The sequence below is a fragment of the Clytia hemisphaerica genome, unplaced genomic scaffold (assembly GCF_902728285.1).
Source record: "Clytia hemisphaerica strain Z4C2 unplaced genomic scaffold, Clytia hemisphaerica genome assembly, whole genome shotgun sequence".
Classification (NCBI taxonomy): domain Eukaryota; kingdom Metazoa; phylum Cnidaria; class Hydrozoa; order Leptothecata; family Clytiidae; genus Clytia; species Clytia hemisphaerica.
Window position 1 is genome coordinate 575440 of NW_027104380.1, and position 22951 is coordinate 598390.

The following is a 22951-nucleotide window of genomic DNA, read 5'->3' on the forward strand; positions in this document are numbered from 1 at the left end:
TAGTTGGGTCAATATTGGTTTCAGTTTGTCAAACAAATGTTGAAAATATGGAGACTATTAAATGTAAAGGTGTCGACTTAAAAATGCCTCCCCTGGAAATTATAGGAAAGTTAATGAGAGAATACAAAATATTTCAGAAAAATTTACTTTCACTCTGAGCATACTGTGACGTGTTTCTCCAAACGCCTATGGTCAATAACTGTGATAATAAAGTCTTGCATTCAATAACATGTTTCTCGCTGTCTTGTAATAGTTGATAACTGTTCTAAATTTTCATGCTATAGAATGTGCCTTGTATTTTTGGTCATTTTCATATGATGAAAAATACTTTTGGTTTTGCTGATTAGATCAGATTAGAATCAGCCGTAAAATCACAGGCACGGCCAATTGCTTTGGTTTTTTAAAAGTATGTACACGGCTGATCTTCCTTACCAGTCCCTACAAATACTTGATTTCCGGTTACATAAACACCGCAGCTGTAGAGTTTTCCATCTGCGAAATCGCTGTTTAGAATTGACGAAATTTAGAGCAAAACGTGTTTTGAAAATCTTACATTGCTCACCACAAAGCAGTCAGTGTTCCATCCGATCACTTCATGCTCAACAGGCTTAGAAGTAGTGAGGTTAAATATGTTAGACAGGGTCGACAATTACCTTAAGGGAATAAATTAATGCGAGAATTAATTAATGCGGAATAAATTGATGCAGAATAAATTAATGCGAAATTAATTAATGCGAATTTGGCCCTTTTTCGCAAAATTAAATTTCCGCAAAACTTATAAGATTTCGGCCATTCGCATTAATTAATTCAGCAAAATCCTTTAAAATGGGCCTATTCGCATTAATTTATTCCGCAAAACATAAATATTTTTGGGGGTTGCTTGCATTAATTTATTCCGCATTATTTAATTCTCGTGTTAATTTATTCCCTTAAGGTATGCGTTTTTTAAGCAAAATAACAAACACACCTAAAAATAACATAAATAATAAATAATAAATAATAAATTTTGACGTCAATGCGTGTCGATTCTCGCTAATATGAACTCGAACGAGAAATAAGATTTAATCGAATTATGGAGAGGCTCGAATTATATTTATAGAGTATTTTATAAGGTTTTCTACTTGACGGAGACTGAGAATTAGTTCGAAAAATAGAAGTTCGAATTAGCGAGGTTCACTATACTATCTTTTTAATAGCGGACTGCATTAGATTTAAATCTCTTTTGTGAGAAAAGGAGAAAATTATAGGAAATGTTGTCAACTTTTTGTAGCATTCAAAACTTTGGTATTGCTATGTTTTTTCTAAATCCGGTGTATGCCTTTTTAATTTGTGAGTTATGACCTCAGGTTCGTGAAGTTGTGAGTTATGACCACAAGTTCGAGACCCGATTTATTGGTCCATTTTGGACGTTTATATACGTACGCTAATCGAGTTTGAAGAGTTAATTGAAGACCTGAAAAATAATTTCTAGATTATGTAAATATCTTTAAAATAAAATTAAAAACATTTTCAATTAGGTCTTCTAGTAACTACATTCAGATAATAATATGCAAAAATAAATGCTTAAATACGATTGTACGAATTTCATAATTTTTGATGAATGCTTCCGCGGGCAAGTTCAGTTGGGTTTCTTTTGTAAAGTAAAGCAACATTTTGTTCAAAAATCATAAAATATGCCAATCGTTGTCAAAACGAAGATGACAGCAAAGAGGATAAAACATAACCGATCCATTGTTTGAGCGCATATACGCCATTCGTAAAAGAAACGTTTCTCGCGTCTTTCAGCGTTCAATTTTTTTATCATCAGTTCATTTTTACGTTTCATTAAGTTGGTGACGGTGCATCCAACAGTACGGAAAGACATCCATTTATTACTCTTTGGTACGGAGGGCTGTTTCTCAGCGGCCGGCTTCTCATCAGTTTTTTCTGTTTCTGTTGTTTCCGCTTGTTGCTTCTTATTGATGACTGACAAGCCAATTCTCTTGAATCCCGATGTCTTTGTTTGTCCTAGTAGTTCTGGCTGGTTAGGAGAGTTTTTCCTTACAGCACAGTCTTTATTTTCGGTTTGTAAAATGGGTTCATCGCCATCTTTACCTGAAGAATTTGATCTCACCTCTTGGACTATTTCACTTTTTTTTAATGGAATCGCTTCATCCTCTTGACCAACTACACTACCGTCTTGGGTAGTACTTCTTTCCTCTTTCGGACCTTGGTCCTCTTGTGTGTTTTCATGACCATTTTCATTTGCATCATGCTTGTCAATTGTTTCTGACAGAATCGAATTGCTCTCTTTGGATGCGAAAACTTTTTTCAACAGGGGATTCTCCTTACTTACTAAAGAATTTCTGCTGTTGCCATTAGGAATCTTCTTTTCTGTGACATTTTGGTCAGCAGATTGCTTCTCTATGTATTCTTTGGTCTTGGGTGACAGTTCTCCATCTTCACCAACAACGATCACGGTTGGATAAAACTCTTTCCGTTTCTCGACACCACGATCACGAATTCGTAATTTGTAAGAGAAGTACTCGAAAACGTATTTTCTCATCCATCGTGTTATGGGTTTATCACCTGACGTCTTATGATACATACGGGCCACGTAGCACATGGCAAATATCATGACCACCATTTCAATGATGAGAACGTTGAAAAAAATGCCGAGTTTTGAGAGAGCATCGGCTGCTGCAGGGATCATCTCAGAAAGTAACAGCATAAACAGCGTCATGGCCAATAACAGAGTGACACCGTACGAAATACGTTCTCCTAGAAAAAGCAAACCTTCAATATATCCCTTTACGCGAAAACAGCTCCCGACTCGCAATTGAAAAGAGTGCAAGAGGAACATCTTTCTCAGGGAATTTAAACACGGAGATCAAACTCAACGAATACTAGAAAAAAGTGCAAACAAAGACGATTGTTTGTTGAATTCTTTTTGAATTAAAAAGAAATGTTTTCGGTCATAAATTTTGTACCCGTTCCAAATAAAATGAAGCTTTCATGAATCGAAAGTGAACGTGAGAAGATTGAAGAGAAAACGCAAACTAACATACCTGACCGAGCTGGAATGTTGAATGAGAAGAGAGTCAACAGGCCGACGAGTACCATGGGTACGATGAGGTGGATGACTTGAAATAAAGGACGTCTTCTGATGGTGATATCGATGTTCAAGACAGGGAAAGGTGTGTCACAGCATGGGTAGTATTCTACTGTTCGTCTTTGTACGGTGGACACCATCTCCCATTCACTGTGTGGCGTGTACGGTTCTGAAGTCATACAAAACATTTAAAGTGACTCCTCGGAAAGCAGATTGATAGTGATTTTATTTACATTTTAAACATGATTTATCGTCGAATCGTCATGCTACTGCTGGGATATAATCCCACAACCCTTGGACTGATAATGTAATGCCCTACTGACCTGTGTTAATTAAGCATTACTGCCTTTCCTGAATAGAGGAACGCACTGGGCTAAACTTCAGATGTTTCAAATTATTCATAGGCCCAATTGTAGCAACAACAAAAAAAGGATTAGTGCCCAGGCCTCAAAAACCAAAATGTTGAAGAAAAAAAACACCCCTAGATATTCACCCAAGGAACAAGTGTGCAAAATTTCAACCAAATCCGACCATTTTTGAAGTCTCAAGGCTGCCCCAAAGTATTTGGGACAAACAGACAGACAGACAGACAGACAGACAGACATTCTCAGATTTTAGCTCAACTGAAGTTGAGAACAAGACAGTTTAGATCACGAAAACAGGGGTTTGGAAAATATGAACCAGGGAGGAAGGAACAAAAAACTCACTCAAATCAACGGTCTCGTTTTCCGGCACTATATCTAATTTCAATCCATCGTGCGTCCAACTGGCAAACTTCAAGGAGCAATTTTGTTCATCGAAAGGGAAGTATGTGACATCCATGGGGCAGACGGATTGAAGGACGGCAATTGACAACCATTTGACCTGACCATCACTTGAGATGATCACCTTCTTCGTTAACTTGTCCAAATTACCACGAAGTTCACTCTCGTTGTCAGCGCTATGACAAAGAAAACGCAATTCTTTTGGGTTAGAGCACATACGATAGATTTATCCCCGGAAATCAAACAAAAAACAGAACTTGACTGAACAGAATAAAACAATAAAAAAGAATATCAAGTAGTATGAGTAGCTGAGATAAGAAAAGCTCATCTTAAGGTCAAAAAGGTCATCTTAACACTCGGGTCCGGCCGTACTAGAAGATAAGAGTCTTACTTGTTCTGTAGCACAATATCAGGTAGCCATATTTTCTCTGGAGAAATATTCGTACTGTTCAATCCACCATACTGTGTCACATTCCAAGAGAGATATTCATCTTTCCAAAATTGACGCAGAAACAAATTAACCGCAAAGGTTTCCGCTTTCGTATTCTGAAAACGGATAAGAAAAGAAATAATGATCGATTTGGTTGTCAACGCATATATCAAATTTAAACGTCCAGTCAAATTACGACGAATGGGAGTAATAATTTCAATGAGGAGCAATACATATTCTTTGGCTTTGCACAAAATAATAAAAACTACGAAACCCAATTGTAGATTGTGTGATGAAAAATATAGCTGCATAAAGAAGAATTACGTACGACTTCGGTGATCTGTCCAATAGCCACACCGAACTTCACTCGGACAGGTTGACTGTGATCACGTATTGGTCGTGCATCCACATCATAATCAGCCGGCCAATTTTGTCGAAGTTTGAATTCTTCTGTCTTGATCACCTTGCATCGCCCTGAATGAAAACATAATGTATTTAGGTTATATGCATTGTAGTTTGGTAAGTTTCGATGCGCTCCTTTCCCAGCAACAAAGGAAGAAATCGTTCTTAGCAATAAATTGTTCGAAGTATCTGCTTACCTGAAGTTACAACCATTGCTACCAGTAAGAGGCGTTTTAGAAAGTTCCAATGAAGCATTGTCTTTGTTGATGTTTTTTAATCGTTACTGTTATTTTAATTCTAAAAATATAAACAAATAAAACTTTAATAGCCGAAGGATTAAAGATTGAATCAATTTTTACTTTACAATATACTTTCTACAATATTATCACTAAATATTTACAATCCTCAACAATTTACTACGATTCAACTAACATGTTCGATAAATACTTAACAGCCAAGTGTTTTTGTAACGCAACACAAAATCTCCCCGTCAGCGAACGACTATATGATGGTCAATTATTGATAATTATAACTCTGGAGCTATGATTATCCGTTATATATCCTGATACAGTTCATGGAAGTAGAATTATACCCATCCATCCTGGAGATGAGCAGAAATGTTTCGGAAACAAATTTTGTGATGCCGTTTTATAAAATAACAATAAATTGGAATCGGATCAAGGTCGGCAACGACCACAAATCTCTCTCACTGGTGATGTAACACGCTATGACTCATTGTTGCAGCGATGTAGGCTAAGGTGATCATAATGAACAAACTAACAAAGACCACCAGAGCAAGATAATCCAGTGTTTTGGCACACACTTCATATTCGAATTTCAAGCGCTTTTCGTTTTCTTCTTCGCTCATCTTCTCTTCCATGACTTGGAGATTCTTTTGAAGCAACATGGCTGTTGATGACTCAGCAAAATCCATCTTCTCGCTCTTAGAGTTTGGTTTGAATTCAGGCAGACCTAGAAAATACGTAACAGATTCATTGGACAAACGAATCTCGAAATTGATGAATAAAAAATCGCGCGTCGATTTTCGGAATCTACTCTCTGTATCAGAATGACCAATAGAGAAAGAAGGGCTGACGGAAATTCTGATAAAAATGAACTACTGACATAACTTAACTGGAAAAACTTTCCTTTCCATAATCAAAATTCACAAGAGGAAGATAGGAAGCTTTTAGTTTGACTTTGTAACTGGCAAAGCAAGCATCTTCAGACTGAAAGTCGTGGAGTATCAAAGTAAGATTGGACCAATAACAAGAAAGTGCAAACCTATAACCATTTTACCTTTGCTAACAGATCCACCGAGGCCACCAAAACTAGCCTCTTCTTCTCTCGCCAATAATTTACTACCTCTTCTCTTAGGCATCCTACGTATGCCAAATTTGAAGGATAATCGATCGAAGACGATTTTTCTCATCAGAAAACCGATTTCATTGCCATCCTCGGGAAGCATGGAATGCAGTTTTAGTGTATAACACATTGCTAACACCATCATTACCTAAGTAGAAGCAAACGATAACTACACTATACAGATCACAGGCCTACACATAGTTTCGACATTTTCAAAGTATGATGTAAGCGAGACTTCTTCTCAGAATTAGGCTGTAACTGTAACTCATACGTAAAAAAATAGCTGGTTTTCCCAAACTCTAAGATAGGAAGTAATAAATACTTGCAAGATAACAAAGAAATCCCCTGTGAGAGTGCTTACCATTTCGATCATGACGGCAGAGAAGAAGATACCGAGGATGGGGACAGTCTCCGAAGACGCCGGTACCATGTCGGTGACGATCAGCATGAACACTGTCATCGCCAACATCAAGGTCACCGCGAACGAAACACGCTCTCCTGAAAGGGAGCATAAAAAAATGATGTTAGAAGTTACATTTTCTTCGGGCCACTAAACACATTCTAACACAGAGGTTGATTTCTCATATTCTACAAAATTACTTTCCACGCGCTTGAAGACAACACTTTTATGAATCAAGAATTTCAATATGTCACTTCGTTAACAAACAAAATATTTGGACTAAAACCTTTTACATAGCTAAGGAAAGGGAGAATCAAAAATTTTCTAAATCAAAAGATGAACAAATTTACATAAAAACTGAAAATTTAGCTTGGAAGTTTTAAGTATTTGTTGAACTTCATATTGAGCGAGCCGAATCAAGGATGGCTGAACGACTACTTTAATCTACCATGGAGTAAGTATGATACATATTGTGATCCTTCGACCAAAATATGATCCAAAGTTTATCCAAACGACCCAATAAAAGCTCATTCTTATAGAGGAAATAAGAAATTTATATGGATTAATGTTTCAATAGAGGTACCTTGCAGAGTGAGGATATCAATTAAAAAGGACTATATAATGATCTCAAGTGATTATTCTTTAAATGGATTAAAAAAACTCCTCCTCTTTGATAATGATACCAACCTCCTTTTAATTGAAAAGTGAACGATGCATTGAATAAACCGAAATAAACATTCCACCAATAGAATCCCATATCTGTACTAAGGAATTGCAATACTAGAAAGAAAATCACCGAAACAATCCCTGCAATTGCGAGAAAAGGAAATATTGGGCTCATGATATTTGATGAAACGTGTTTAAAAAAGAAGAAAAATTCCAACCCTAGATATATATTGGCGCATAAAGAGAAAGGCTCTTTTGGTTTCAATATTGGGTATTTTGTAAGACTGTTTACCTCTGCAAAGTGTTTCGCGGCCACATCTTGAGGAGGCGAATCGTTTTAGAGCTTTATATAAAGTAAAGAGTAAATCATCTTACCTGACTCAGCTGGTAGATAAAAAGAAAGGAGCGTCAAAATACCGATCAAGATCATTGGAAGAAGCAAATTCAAGACGTAAAACAGTGGGCGCCTACGGATGACCATCTCAGCTGTGACATCAGGAAAAGGTTCTGTACAGCATCCATAATATACAATGTTATGTTGTTGATTAGCTTCAACTAAATCCCACTCTGTGTGGTTGTTGTATAATGCTGTGTAAAGAGAAAGACAGCGCTGTGAAGTCAACAAACCGAGTATTTAATCAAATTCTACTGTACAGAATTAAGGAAAGGTATCTTGAGTTTGTTAGGAATGGGATGGGCTGGAATGAACTTAAACGTCATACCTAAATCCACATGATCTTTAGTAGGTCTCAAGTCGACGAGAAGGCCATGGTAAGACCACAATCCGAACTTCAAGGAGCAATGTTGTTCATCAAAAGGGAAGTAAGTAATATCCATGGAGCATTTACCACTCAATATTCCCAACGAAAGCCAGGACACGTTACCATGGTGATCGATGATCACTTTGTTCTTCAACTTGTCCAACTGACCACCAAAAGATGTCGACTTCTCAATGCTTAATAATAAAGAAGAAGAATGAAAACCATATAAAATTGGTTCTTTAAACTTTGATCGAAAATTTCAGTTCATCTACCGGGTGCACCAAAAAAAGTATACAGGTTTGTGATTTAAGTTTTTTGTTCATTCTTTTTTTATCGTATAGAGGATGCTTGAATTTTGGTGCACCCGGTAGATGAACTGAAAAGAGACTTTACATTGCAAAACTTTGTGTCAAATAAAGTTCCGATAACACCGCTAAAAAGTTACATTCTATAGGCCACTAGCTGACACTAGCAATTTGTAAGGATTAAATCAAGAAATTGTATTTTGGATTGATATCGTCCCCTCGTAGCAGACCTCCAAAGATCAAATTCTATAATTCTAATCAAAAATTTGAAAATAAAATCAACCAACTTGTTATAAAGAACAATATCAGGTATCCAGATTTGATGTGGACTGATGTTGATGTCCGTCATATTTCCATATTCTTCAGGCGACCAACGCAAGTTTGGATCGTTCCAATATTGCCGAAAGACGGCACTGACCGTAATATATTCTGCCTTCTCATTCTAACGAAATAAAAATATGTAAAGTTTCTTTAACACAACAGAACTTTGTCCTCATGATCAGACGCAGAAAGAATAACAATCAAACTGATCATCTGTCGATTAAGTGGACAGTCAAAAGAGAACATGTCTTATAATTTAACTTTTAGCGCATTACTATCACCGTATACTAACTTTTTCTTATAGATTCAATCATTTTTCTCTCTGTTGATCTTGCGGTCACTATGGCACGTATAACGTTGGTCTAATCTTGTGCAAATATTGTCTTTATGGTAATACCACAAGCATTATTATATTATATAGAGTTACTTGAACTCGGGCAATATTTATCAGTACATCCCTCACTAACCGGTCATTATTGTATTAATACATTTTATAAATTTCATATCATTGAAAATAAGTTTGATGACGATGGAAGAATATCGATTATGAGAAAAGCATGTGATCCTATTATGATGCTTGCAATGCGTAATGACTGACTAATAACAGAGTAATGATGATGTCATGAATTAGAAGAAAGGTAGCCTTGTGTATTACATTATCAATTTCTTATAGTTATTAAATTTAATTTGACACGGCACTTAAAACCGCAAGGTATTGAGTCACTGGTTAAGAATGAAGGAAAATGAGCGGAAAGTATTCTCCTTCTCTCCAAAATACGTTCAATAGAAATGGTGTTAAGTACGGAAGAAGTAATTAGTTTGTCACGCCACGCCTCCTAATCACTGAAACCTGGAGTCATTATCATAATGTAGAAGAATCTATGAAAATGCAACTTACAACATTGATGATTTGTTGCAAACCGATTTCAAGTTTCAAATCCAGAGGGAGGCGATCGTCTGTCACAGGTCGTACGTCATTCCGATATTCATGGAGGAGTGCTTTCTTCAAGTTGTACTCAGCATTCTTAGCCAAAGTATCTGTATGTGGAAATAAGAAAAACAATCAATCGAAATCCAATCGTTATTTTTTTTATTTGATTTTCCGCTAAACGTGAGCAATTCTTTTGTCAATATTTGATGAATTAAATGATGTCGACGTTCCTAACAAATGAATGTACTCATCTATATAAAGCATATATTGCAAGAAGACTACAGCTGGTCTAAAACATATTATCGTTCTGTTGAATTCATTTCCCTATCTTTTCGCATTGCTTGGATCAGCCTGAAGCCTGAACATACTTTCTTACATATGTTTAAGTATCTTTTTATTGTATGAACTCGTTACTTTATGATTAGAGTGTCCTGACATCCTAGCCACTTCGTCACACACTCTCACATTTAGTATAAGGAAAATAAGAAGTACCCACGTTGCATTATCAGCATAAATACCAAATGAACAAAGAACTTTGTTGATTGAAACGAAAATCGATGCATGTCTTCGAAAACTGACAACCTAAAAAGGAATAATCGCAAGTTTTTTTATCAATTTAGTAAACTCAGCCCCAACAGACGTAACTCTCAATCACCGACCATGTTTTTAAATTTTACTTTAATTAATATTTGATTAAGATAACTCTTAACGTCATTCATCAAAGGTGTTTCCTCAGTATCGTACGTAACCTAAACACTTAAAACCACAGCCGTGTTGAAATTGGTCCGAGTCGCCAAAAAACCGATTAGCTAAATTTTCGACAAAGGGAAATTTCGTATTATTAAAAGTGCTGAGAAAGGAAAAGGACCTTTGTCATTCCCGTGATCTTGAAATCTGTGCAAAATTCATAACAAGAGTCACACTCCATTGTCTACTTTGAAATCCAACAAACATCAAATGACTGTTTTCTTTTCCTCTGAGTTTCTCCAATGTGTCCAACCGTTCTATAATTATAGAGGAAAATACATAATCAAAGTTGGATTTTTCTTCTTGTAAGACTTGTAAGAAATTTTTCATTTGTGAAGTAACAAAGGATACTCAGGTGAGATCACTAGAGGCCTTTTGAACAATTATGAAACCCGCCAGTGTTTCAACTCTATCTACACAGTATGAATCAAGAACTTAAAAGAGCTCTTCAGATTTTAAACAAAATACTTATTTTAACACAGTTGCCCATTTCGAAAAATCAGAAGACTTCACAGGGAATGTATTTAATGATCGTTTTCTTTAGAAGACCTAATTTACCTGCGACGAAGCAAACTTTCAAAATCTTAAACTAAAGAGAAAATGAAAAATTAATAGAACCATGTGGTGGAAAAGAGTTGAAACGAACATCGCTTTGCAGGAGTACCGAATCCCCGAATGAGGTTTAATTCGTCAGAAGGAGCAACCAAAAGAAAATCGATGTTGCATCCGCCAGAAAGGTTGTTCTTCTTGAGAGCACCAACCTTTGTTAAAATATTGTTTCATGAATGTTTTTTGTTTGAGATATTCTAAATAACATTATTCAAGCTAAATCAAACGGTTTTTTTATACTTATTTCCCCTGGTAGGATTTTTTTCGAAATGTTTTTCCTTCCAAAGAGGGAAAAAGATTAAAAAATCAGACTTTTCTTTCTCTTTTTTTCCAGACTCTCAGCTAAACAAAGTCTTGCGTCAAAGATGAACAGTTTTCAACTGAGATTTCTCTAAATTCTATTTCCCTTGAACCAGATTACCTTTCCCGTTCCCTTTTTAAATTCTATAGTTCATTGGGCTAAAAGTTCTTTATGTTTTGAAAAAAAACATGTCATACCATATGCATAAGTAAAGCAAACACTTTCAACCATGGCTAAATATGTAAGTCATGAAACATTAAGCAGTCAAAAGAGGGCTTAAATTCACTAAATCAAGAATGGAAAGAAGAACCTTTATAAAAAATTAATATCTAACTCTGTCTTACGTTCAATTTCGAGAATCGAAAAAAAAATCTAAAAAATGTGTATTTTTTCACCTAAACTAGAGCTCTAATCCACTATTCCGTCAACTTTTCCGGATGGACGAGGACATTACAGTCGACACCTCATAGATGATCACCTTAGTCAACGTTTTGACGAACTACGATGCTCCCAGACGAAATTTTACGATTTGGAAGAAAATATCCTTGTATGTATGGTATGCGACCACTGCGTGCATTTTAATGCTGCCAGCTCCCACCGTACCAAATCCACTGTGTGGTGTAGAAGAAGACGACTTAGCCGAACTCAAGAGCGACATCTCGGAACGAGGTCGAACCATCAAAATTTCGATGATAACGAGAAAAAATTAATCAAGTCAGTCCAATCGCTGAAGGGACTTATCAAAGATAAGTCAATCGAGAGATGTTCCGTAGATGAGATGAATCAAAAGAGATCACTGAGCTTTGCGCAACCTGATGAGATCAAAGCGACACTCTTGAGCGTTAAAACCAAATGACTGTGGTAAAGCAGTCTTATGTTAAAGCAGTTAAAGACTCTCCACTAGACGACTCAAACACTTCCATTAAGGAGGTTATTAGAAAAGTTCTACGAGAAGAATATGCAGAAGAAACAAATAAACAAAAACGTGTCTCGAATGTCATTGTACCTGAACAAGATATATCCATGAACAAGAGCTGGGTGGATGATCTCATCAAAGAAACGAATTCAAATTTAACAGTTAAGCGTGTTACTCGATTGGGTAAGACCTCAGCCGACAGGAAGCGTCCGACCTTGATCTGTTTATCGAGCAAAGACGAGAAACTCAATCTTCTCGGAAATTTACTTGCTTTTAAAGGAAATGATAAGTTTTCTAGAGTGATCACTGAAGATCTTTGACCTGTTTTGCGTAAGAAAGTCCACCAATTGTCTATCGAAGCTAAAGAATTGAATGCAACAAAATCTCCAACATCAGGAATATATCACATTCGTGGTAATTCAAAAAGCAGGTTCAGCATCAAGATGGTGCCAGTCAAGAACAAATCAACCAACAAAAAAGAATGTCTGCTTCTCCGAAAACCTAACAGAGACAAACATCATCAGCGAATAGGGGTAAAGACCGCTCCAAAACAAGTAATGAAAGATATGAAAATTCTTTATACAAGAAAAAAGAATTACAGTTAATGGCCTAGGACGAAAAGCCATATGTAATTGCAATATGCGAAGCTAAGACAAAAGTACGTGCCTTGAAGGAATTACATGAATACGAATTCTATGGCTACAAAATTGCTAGCCAAGTTAAACTAGATACGAAGGGCGTGGCATTGTCATATTTGTCCATATCTCCATTAAACACTTGGTAATCGATGTCAAGCCTCCAGTGACTTTCAATGAAGTTTGCATGATTGAAGTACAACTATCAGGAAAAGATTTACTCACTTACCGAAGCCCAACTAGATCTACGTCCTCCAACGAAAACAACAACAACCTAAACTTATTGGTCAAGTCCATTGTATTAAACAAGAAATATTCGCACAAATGTTTGGTACAATGGTAGGAGATTTCAACTTTCCAATAATCAATTGGGAAAACTGGACCACCCGCATCTGGAGGATAGCAAAGGAGAGAAATTCTTGAATGCTGAAAAATTACCTGACCTTGATGGAATGGAAAGATGTTTCAAAAATACATCCGAGAATAAACCAGTGGAAGATCTTTGGAAATCGTTCAAGAAAGTTGTCATTGATCGGTTTGTCCCCTTGAAAGAAGTTGGAAACGATTTTTGGAGGAAAAAAAGGTAAAGTTCCAATTAAAAAGAATTTTAAAGATGAAATCAAGTTGAAGAAAACGCTCCATAAAGGGTTGTTAAGATCTTCACCTCTCGACAGATATCGTCATTGTGTCAATTAAACTATTGTAAGAAGCAGAGTTAATCGTTTGATGACAACTGCCCGCATGACTTATGAAAAGTGCATATGTGATTAATCCAAGGAAAAGCCAAAAATATTTTACTCATGTAAGAACTAAACTTAAGTCATTAAGCGGCGGAGTCTCACCACTACTTGAAAGCCCTGATGACAAATCATCGATTAAACACGACGATCTCAACAAGGCTAACATCCTACAAAAACAGTTTTACAGCGTCTTTACCAATGAGCCCCCAGGAACGATTCCCAATTTTCCTACACGAACTGAGAATCAAGTTAAGGACAACATCATAACAGAAGATATGATTACAAAACAGATAAAATTGCTGGACGTGGGTAAATCCTTTGGTCCGAAGATATACACCCGAAAATGTTAGTTTGACTGATTGACCACATTCTGATAAATAACGAGATTGCTCACAGGAATTTCTAACCCGCGCGAGCAAACCCGCACCTGTCAATCATTTTTTAGCAACATATTCAGTCAGTTTTGCTTTTCTTTTCACTTGTGGTTCTGAAAAAAAAGGCAAAGCGGCAGACACCTAGTTTGGTCAACAGAGGACACCTCTTCTTTTTTCTGTCATGCTAACAGACACAGGGGTGTTTTATTAGACATTATAACATTTTTTAACTAAAATATGATCTTGTCAACCAAGAAAACACTCCTAAAAAAGACATTCTCATCTTGCTCCAAAAAAATTTAAATATTTATATTACTTTTGCCAAATCAGCTGCAAGAAAAGCTGCTCCTTACATTTATCCCGACGAAGAAATTATAATGTTTGTAAAATACGAAATTATCTATATATTAATAGCCGTAGTCTGTATGTCGTTTTGTATGTCTGTCTGTTATACTTTCGTTTTCGCACGCAATGTTTCTGTTCTTTTAAAAGATGACTTTTGCTTCTTGCTCCACAAATGTGTTAAATCAGATTCGCGCCGTTTTATAAAGACTTTGTTTTGATTGATAGATTAGACTTTTTCTTTTTTTTTCTTTCTTTTCTTTTGTTTTATGTTTTCGAATGTAATTAACGACCTTATTTGATTTGAAACATTCGAATTCTTTTCAAATCAAAAGAAATCTTTTAAACAGAATCTGTTAAAGAAAAGAACAAATATAAAATAAAACACAAGAATCACATAACAAGTTTGTTAGAATTGGTTAGAACAACAGCAACATTAAAAATACATTCAAAAGGCGGTAAAAACTAGAATTCTTTCTTCGTAAAAAGGGACCTTTAAACATGTATGTCGATAATTATTTTGCTGTAAATCTAAGTCATTGTTGAATTTGAAAAATTATTGAAGTTATGACGAAGTTATTTCATAAAAAAGCAACATAAAATTGAGCTATCTATCACGCTTTTTTGTCTGCGTGTCCTAGCTGCCTTCCGGGGGGACTATGGTTGCGAGCTGACTTTCGGCCCTGCCCCTCGGACCCTTAGCAGAATAAAGAGGAGAAGAAACAAGGGAAATTGTGTGAATTTTAATTCACTTTTTGGAACTAATTTGACCAAATTTCTATCTTTCTGGGGGCAAAAAGTTGAAATTTTCCTATTTTTCCAATTCTTAGTGGGACTGAAGTTAGATTTTCCGATTTTTCAAACTGCCATGTTCCAAAAAAGGCACCCTTAAGGCCGGCACATACCCATACCCATACCCTTCCCTTGCCTAAGTACCCCCCCCCCCCAGGCTGCCTTTTTTCGACGAATCGCGTGTCATGTCTATTATTTCACTCCGCTCCCGGGGGGGGGGGGGTACTAGGGCAAGATAGGTTACGGGGATGCTCCGCTGGTCAGGGTACCTTTTCTAACCTCCACGAGTCCCAGGTAGGGTCGCAAAAACACATAAATAGAAAATTCAGTCCCTCGTAGGGTGCCTTTTTTGGGAAAATTTGAGAAAATTTTGGAATTTCAGTCCCATTCAGGGTCACTTTTTTCGCAAATTTCGAGTCCCACGTAGGGTCCATTTTTCGAACCTCAGCGGAGCACCCCCGTCGGTCGACAAGGGTAGTACCCCCCCCGGGACTCCGCTTATCTTGACATCAAAGTTTTCCTAAACATCAAGAACTACGGCAAATATAACGCGAGCGAAGCGAGAAAAAAAATCTAATTGCAGAGCCGTCTCGGACGTCGCTGGTCGCCGGTATGGTGTAATTTGGGAATGACGCCCTTTCTGTTTTCTGATCATTTTTGCCACAAAAATCTTTTTCAAAATATGGTTAAAAGATACGTCACCCGGGAGGGATAGAGTCAAACTTTGAAGAGAATTCTTCCCTTTAATTTTGATTTCATCGTGTTTAAGCCACCTTCCCAACATCTCAAAGGACTTTAAATGCGTTCAGCAAACAGCTAAACCGGCGTGCGACGCCGGGTACCGGCTAGTTACCTTTTATTTTTTTACTTGATGATTGTATTTTCGATAAATTCGGCATGAAAATTTGATACTTTCATGAAAAAGCATTTCGATTAAATTTCAAGCAGAAAACTTTATATTTTTCTTAAAGTACAAACGAAGAAAAGATAATCAATCTAGAAACATGAAATATTTACTTTTCAATGAAAAAACGACAAAAGGAATTATCCATCTTTTCGAAGCAAGAAATATTTAAAGATAATCTTTTTTCGAGAACTTAAAGAAAAATAATCTTTTCTTAAAACTGTAAGGAAAATTCGATATTTCCGAATTTGTACGTTCGAAAATATTAAGTTTTCAAACGCTCCTAGGCTGCTGGCATCCACTAACGGATTCGTGCTCCTTATAGAGGATGCTTAATAAGCTATATTTCCTTTGTCCAGAGATTTGCCGCCTTTAGCCGATATACGGCTAAAGACATTTTTAGCTGGCGAGTGTCTACAAATATAACATTACGTAATGTTTAAATTTTCTGTGAGGCACCAAATCATAGATTGGAAAATATATTAAGTGCCCTGATGTATCTTCTGTGTGCACCAACAAAGTTTTGCTTCATAAAACTACATTTTGATGCTTTAATTTGGACTTGCATGAGTGCATAATTTTTTACCACACTGGATTCGTTGATCACTTTGGCTCCAGATAATTGTTTTGTTAGTTCTACAGATATGTTGCAGATTATTTCAAGGTATTCTAGTTATGTATATACAGTACATTTTGGGGGTCATATTGAATATTTCTGACATTACTTCTTTATGATTCTACAAAAGGGAGTGTTGTTGTTCCTTCAACAAGGGCCTTTAAATGTTAAAACAAATAAAGAACTTTTCTTCAGCTTTGGCATTTCACTTTTTAATACTGTGTGGCCTTTGTATCTTTTCAGGTACTTAGCTTCAATTCTTTGAAGAGATTGGAGTGTTTCTGGTTGTTTTCTTTCACTTTTGTGTCCATATTTGTATTTTTTGAGCTTCGACCGAAGAGCTGATGGAAAAGTTTTGATAAATTTACAGACCAGATATCTTATAAAAGCAAAAGTCAAAAATAAATCTACAGACTGTACATAATGCGCGCATCAGATTGTTTTTTATCTTTTTTCTGTTTTGTTTTTCTGGTCTGGGATTCGAATTTCAAATGTAAACATTCCATTGAAAACGTTCGAAACGATCGTTTTTGCGCGCACAATAATGTCAATCAAATTACTCGCCAAGATTTCCTTTGCGAACCGGAAAGCGGTTGGTAGATCATTAAGCAGACCTATACTACCTGTGGTTTTGTAGAGGTCTGCGATTCAGACTAAAACGCTCCTGGATTTTCTGAACAGAGATTTTGTAAAAAAGGTATCTGTCCTCGTAATAAAATTCACTTCCTCCTGGATTTTCTTGTGTGTTCGCTAAGCAAAAGGTTCCTGGATATTCTCCTAAAATTTGCTCTCCTGGAAAAATAGTACAGACTTTTGGAAAAAGTCCGCCGGTGGCTGCTCCTGAGTTTTTAAGAACAAGAAACTGGAAAGACTTATATTTCATGCAGTGAGTGTTTGTAATAAGATAACAAAAAAGACGAAAGCCGATTTTTATGCATTTTTTTAGTTGAAAGTTTTGGAATACTGGAATTTCAAGAGAACGGAAAGTCATAACTCTTGACTCTCCACCCGCTAACCAACCTGATCCATTTTTAAATAGTGTACTTGAGTCAAACTGTCAAACTTTCTGTTTCTTAAAATTTTAATGGGAATTTTCAAAAATATCAATAAGAGTTCATAAAACCAGAAAAAGTTTGGTCAATGCTGATAAAATAACACAAACTTCAACGCACCATATAGGATTCGAACTCTCAAAAATAACTCCCCCTAATGTCAGTTCATCACTTTACCCACCCAAGTGAGTCAAACTGTCAAACTTTCTGTTTCTTAAAATTTTAATGGGAATTTTCAAAAATATCAATAAGAGTTCATAAAACCAGAAAAAGTTTGGTCAATGCTGATAAAATAACACAAACTTCAACGCACCATATAGGATTCGAACTCTCAAAAATAACTCCCCCTAATGTCAGTTCATCACTTTACCCACCCAAGTGAGTGTTTTGGGACCACTTCTCTTCGTTATCTACATCAACGACCTCCCGGACAATGTGTTGTCTTCGATTCTCTTATTTGCTGACGATACGAAGATTTTCAGAGAAGTCAATTCGATTGAGGACTCATTGCTTATCCAACAAGACATACACAAACTTGAAAAGTGGTCAAATGATTGGCTACTAAGATTTCACCCAGATAAATGCCATGTTCTCACTCTCGGTAAATATTGGAATATTGTCCACGCGCACCATTATTCAACTTGAACATGCTTTTGTTGAAAAATATCTCGGTGTTCTGGCCTTTGAATCAAAACAAGTGAAAAAGCAAATTCCATTCTGGGAGTCATCAGAAGAGGTTTCGAAGACCTAAGCCTTAAAACTTTCTTTATTCTGTACACATCCTTTGTCCGACCTCATATCGAGTATGCCCAATCAACTAAATTGAGGGCGTTCAACGGCGTGCCACTAGGACGGTCAAAAGGTTACGTAATCTACCATACGAGCAGCGCCTACGAAAACTTGACATGCCTTCTCTCGAAGACACTTCGGAGACATGATTCAGATCTACAAACACTTTCACTTCTACGATATGGCCACCACAGTTGGAAAGCTTATTCGCAGGGTGCGTCTATCTAGAATTCACGATTACGAACTAATACCAAACTGCAGACGATGGATTCAGAGTGTCCAGACCAAGTCGTTTATTATCGATGTGTAACAGCATGGAACCAGCTACCAAAAGAGACTGTTAACGCTACTAACATCAAAGCGTTCAAGGAAGAACTAACCAAGTCATGGATGGAACACCCATTGCGCTACGAATCAAGATCTTTGTAATTGTAGATCGGTTTAGAGGCCCTTGTGTGCCTGGACTGTAAATCTTTATCATAATAATAATCTAAACCCAAAGAGTCATCAATCGATTCACTGCGGAAAAATCCAGAAAGCTCTCATAGCTAATAGTCCGATATGGGACAGACACTCAGATTTCAGGTGAATAAAGAATATTCTTTGCAGCTTGACTTTATTACAGCTAAATCTATGCGTTATAAAACTTTCAAAACTATTCATATTTAGCACGAGGAATAAAATTCCTAATGATATTTTTATCAAAAAACAAGTCACGTTTGAATTGTGATGAAAAATGTTTTATTTACAACCCCTATCATCCATCAAAAGGAAACCTTTTTCAAATGGCGCTACAATACTCATGAGATGGACGCTTTCAAAAAGCACATGCAGAGTGGAAAAACACGACTATAAAAGTTTCCCATTTCAAAAGTCGATTTGCTGAATCAGCATGTTGCCCATCAGGACCAAGAGGGAGAGTGGGTGAAGTCTTTGAATGTCAACAGATGACGAGGGAGAAAGCAAGGCAAACCAAATTGTCTTTTTGTCTGTTTCCAAATTGCATAAATTGTCACGACAACACGATGCCTAAAAAACGGGAAAGAAGACTAAAGTTTAGCAGTACTTAAACACAAAAGGGGGAAGTGTGTTGGTTTTTCTATAACTAAGCCTTCCTTTTCCACTCAAAAGGTATATAGGTGGAAGAAAATAGATGGGAAAGGTCATAAGGGACAAAATCTGTGCTTTACTTTTTGGTGAGCGTAAATTTCTTCTTGACATTCGATAGATCTTAGCTTGCTTACCATACAAACATAGGAATCTTGAAGATTCTGGCAGTTCGCTTCGCATTTAGAGCTACCATTGATACATTTCTTTTGAAAGTACGTCTTCTCTTTCCGTTCAACAATGATTTGTATGTCATGGTCAGACATGCAGCATTTTCTTCGCTACAAGCGTGGTATTGTTGAGTGGCTTTGCAAATATCACCATTGTAAGCTGAACATGTGAAACACTGCAATGCTTGCACTAATGATAAAATAGAAATAGTCTGTCGAAGCTCTGTTTAGTAATTAAAAATCATCGATGCCCGTAGAAAAGTTTTGACTGATGAAGGACCTCACTACAAAAAAAAGAAAAAGGGACAAATGAAAGGAGGTCAGTCTCTCACGACCAGGAAAGATAAACATAACTGAAGAAAAACACGAAAAGGTAAAAAAGGATTGATTGAATACCTTGAATGAAGAAACTGCTTGATAAAATAATGATGATCTGCAAGAAAGACTCCATTGCGTTCAAATTGAAGCTCTACGAATCCTTTTCATTGAGAGTCCGAATATTTTGAACAATATTAGAGGGTAAGAACAATATATTTTATAAATCACATGAATCGTTATGGTTGGAACCTTAAAACCACTTTCACTATAAACAGCATTTGTCAATACATAATTCATAAGTTGTAATAGAACGTTAGCAGTACGTCAAGGAAATGAAAATGACAGGTTTCGATCAAATCTAGACCAAAATTAATATACAAGAAGGTAAACCAAACTTCTCCTTTCTTTCAATTTTGTTGTGAACTTTTATGGTTTTAGTGTTTCTACCATAATTTCATAAAATATTTTAGGGAGAAATCACAAAGAACAATGAAGCACAAAAATAGAGATGAAGATTTTTTCAAACTGTTGATGTATGTAAGTGAGGATTGTGTAGCTAGACTTATAACGAGAAGTGCCTAATGATTGGATGATGATGGACCAAGTTAATGGGTTTATGTTACTGGTTATTTCGTTTGCAAAAGGTATAACCAAACTTTAAAGGAAAATACGATGCCTTAACCCTGATTAACTTTAGGTATTTATAGGAAATGAAAAATAAGGTATCGGGATGCCATCATGAATTTTAACATACTTTAAGTTGTACACAGCCTAAAGGGGGGGGAGGGGGTTGTAGAGGTTAGAAATACCGTTTTCCCGTCAAAATTTTTGCTTAATCCCGGAATCCAGAAAATTGGAAAAATAATAACAACGTCACACCGGCTTGTACAGATCAAAAATGTACCTAAATACCGTCACCGTCTGATTTTAAAATACCGTTTTCCCGTCTCTTTTTTCGTCAAATCCCGTAAAACCGTACTAAAAAAGGGCCAATCCCGTTACACCGTAAAAGTACAAACCCCCCCCCCCCTAATGGCATTGAGGGGGGACTATGAACCGATTCCACCCCATTTTGCTATAGGTGACTTTGCATAAAACTGGTCTACTTTTCCCAAACAAATTTATAACCAGGCTCCAAATTCGCTCTTACTCTTTTAGCTTACTTTATTTAGATATAAACAAGACACAAATTACTAACGAACTTACTTGATACCTTCCTTTCATTTAACTACAAAGGTATCATATCTCTTCAATGCTACCAGTGTCAAGGTACAAAGCACTTCTGTGAAGCCAACAACACCACACATCCATGCGTATCCAGAGGTGACACCAAATCTTGTTACCATCTTTCTGAAAGATCAAAAATTACAATCAACATGGCGGGAGACACAATAGTGGAGACCAGAATGGTACAAGGTTGTGACGTCAAAGATGATAGATATTGTGAAAGGAGAAGGGCATCCAAAGCTTCACTTATTTCATGTCAGGTATGGCTGCTCAATATGGGTTTGCAGCAAAACTCAAAGTATGAGTATGGAGTGAAATTCAAAAGTGTGTTTCTAATGTAGGAAATGTCCACTTCAGGGTTTTTTTATGTAAACGTTAGAATACTTAATGCAACATGATTTAAACACCGACATGCAAGTTGAATGACCGTTTTCGTGAGAATTTTTTTATAGAGTTGTAAAATGCGTAAAATGGCTAAAAAATACTTTTAATCCAATTAATGAAACTTTCAACAAACCTGAACAAACAAGTAAAACCTTCTCTTTTTCAACCATTTAAAGGTAAGATACAGAAGAGAAAAAATCCAACGATTTCGTAACATGAAATACTTTTTATTAAAAATGAAGATATTAATTTATATTACTTAAATATTGCAAATTCTGTACATGCTGTACTTCGTAGAAATCAACCAGGCGTTCTCTACAAAGGCATTCTGTTGTTTTTATCAAATTTGAAGTACAACAGAAAAACAAAACCTTAAAATTTATTTCTGAGAGTACTTTGTTATGTTTGAACCATTTTTTGATATCATTATCTGACTTTAGTATACAAGAAGATTAACATCGTATCAAATTTTTAGCACCTGGATGGCACTTAAAACAAAAAAAAGTTGTTCCAATAGTTTAACTTCCCATAAATTGTGAGTTTTTCATCTTTAAGAGTACTTGTTTTGAAAAAGACATAAAAATTGTTCCCTGTTAACCTTTTTTTCTCAGGTCGTTTGGTGTCAAGAAGATGGTTGCAACCACGATAAATATACGTCTCACTTTATGCCCAATTCGTCCGTACAACATTTGCAAAAATTCCATATTGTGGTTATGTTGGTTTTGTGTTATAATTTCAAAGTATTTTTGTGAAAAAGATATACCAATTTTAGGTAGGGAAAAGGTGGCCTCAAGTCCTTCACGCAGGAGATCCACTCCAAGCCTTCGGCCATGTATGTTTCATAATCTGCCGTTTTTCATGAATCATTTCCTGCGACTTGGACAGATTGTACATCGAAAGGAGATGAGGTAGTCTCTCAAGTTAACCTTTCACTTTGACTAAAATCATACACTCTCTTTTTAGTAAGAAATCTAGATCATGCAATGAAGTCGCAAACTAGATTGAAGGTATCGCTATGGTAGCATACTAAGAAATTCATCTGCATGTTAATTTTATAAGAGACACGTCTCATAAATAAACAGGAACTCTCAATAAGTAAGACAAACTTACAGGTTGTCGAGACTCCAATGCAAAGCCAACTAGCTCAAGATGGTTCCATAGATTTTCACTTTCAACTTTTAAATTTATATAATTTTTTTCTTAGAGTACTAAAACGAAAGAGAAAATGTTATCAACACTATCATTTGAGTTATAATATGAAAGATGCGGATCGGGTGAATAACATATTAAAATATGTTTATGTTGAAACGAGGGGCAAAGTGTTTCTATGCATTCCCAGAAGAGTGGAAACGTACATGGTGGGAAAGTCTTCTAATCACAACATGATGTTTCGACTAACAAACAAAAATGATCTGAATAGTATTCAAACTTGACACTAACAGGGAGAGATTCGGACCGTTATATTTATTTTCTCCAAGGTTAAGTTCTTATC

The 22951-nt window shown here is 36.2% G+C and overlaps 1 protein-coding gene across 1 annotated transcript; it reads right to left on the reverse strand.

Annotated features, from left to right (window-relative positions):
- Positions 1-1657: 1657 nt before the first annotated feature.
- LOC136819154 (uncharacterized) lies at positions 1658-21320 on the reverse strand. The gene is made up of 15 exons (XM_067075360.1): positions 21055-21320; positions 10305-10440; positions 9933-10018; positions 9404-9543; positions 8472-8626; positions 7841-8073; positions 7494-7706; positions 6414-6550; positions 5987-6200; positions 5396-5659; positions 4614-4759; positions 4247-4401; positions 3799-4031; positions 3048-3260; positions 1658-2760 (listed from the first exon to the last, which is right to left on the reverse strand). Exons 3-15 carry the CDS (start codon positions 9997-9999, stop codon positions 1658-1660), a joined length of 3273 nt encoding a protein of 1090 aa, XP_066931461.1. The 5' UTR covers positions 10000-10018; positions 10305-10440; positions 21055-21320.
- Positions 21321-22951: the final 1631 nt, after the last annotated feature.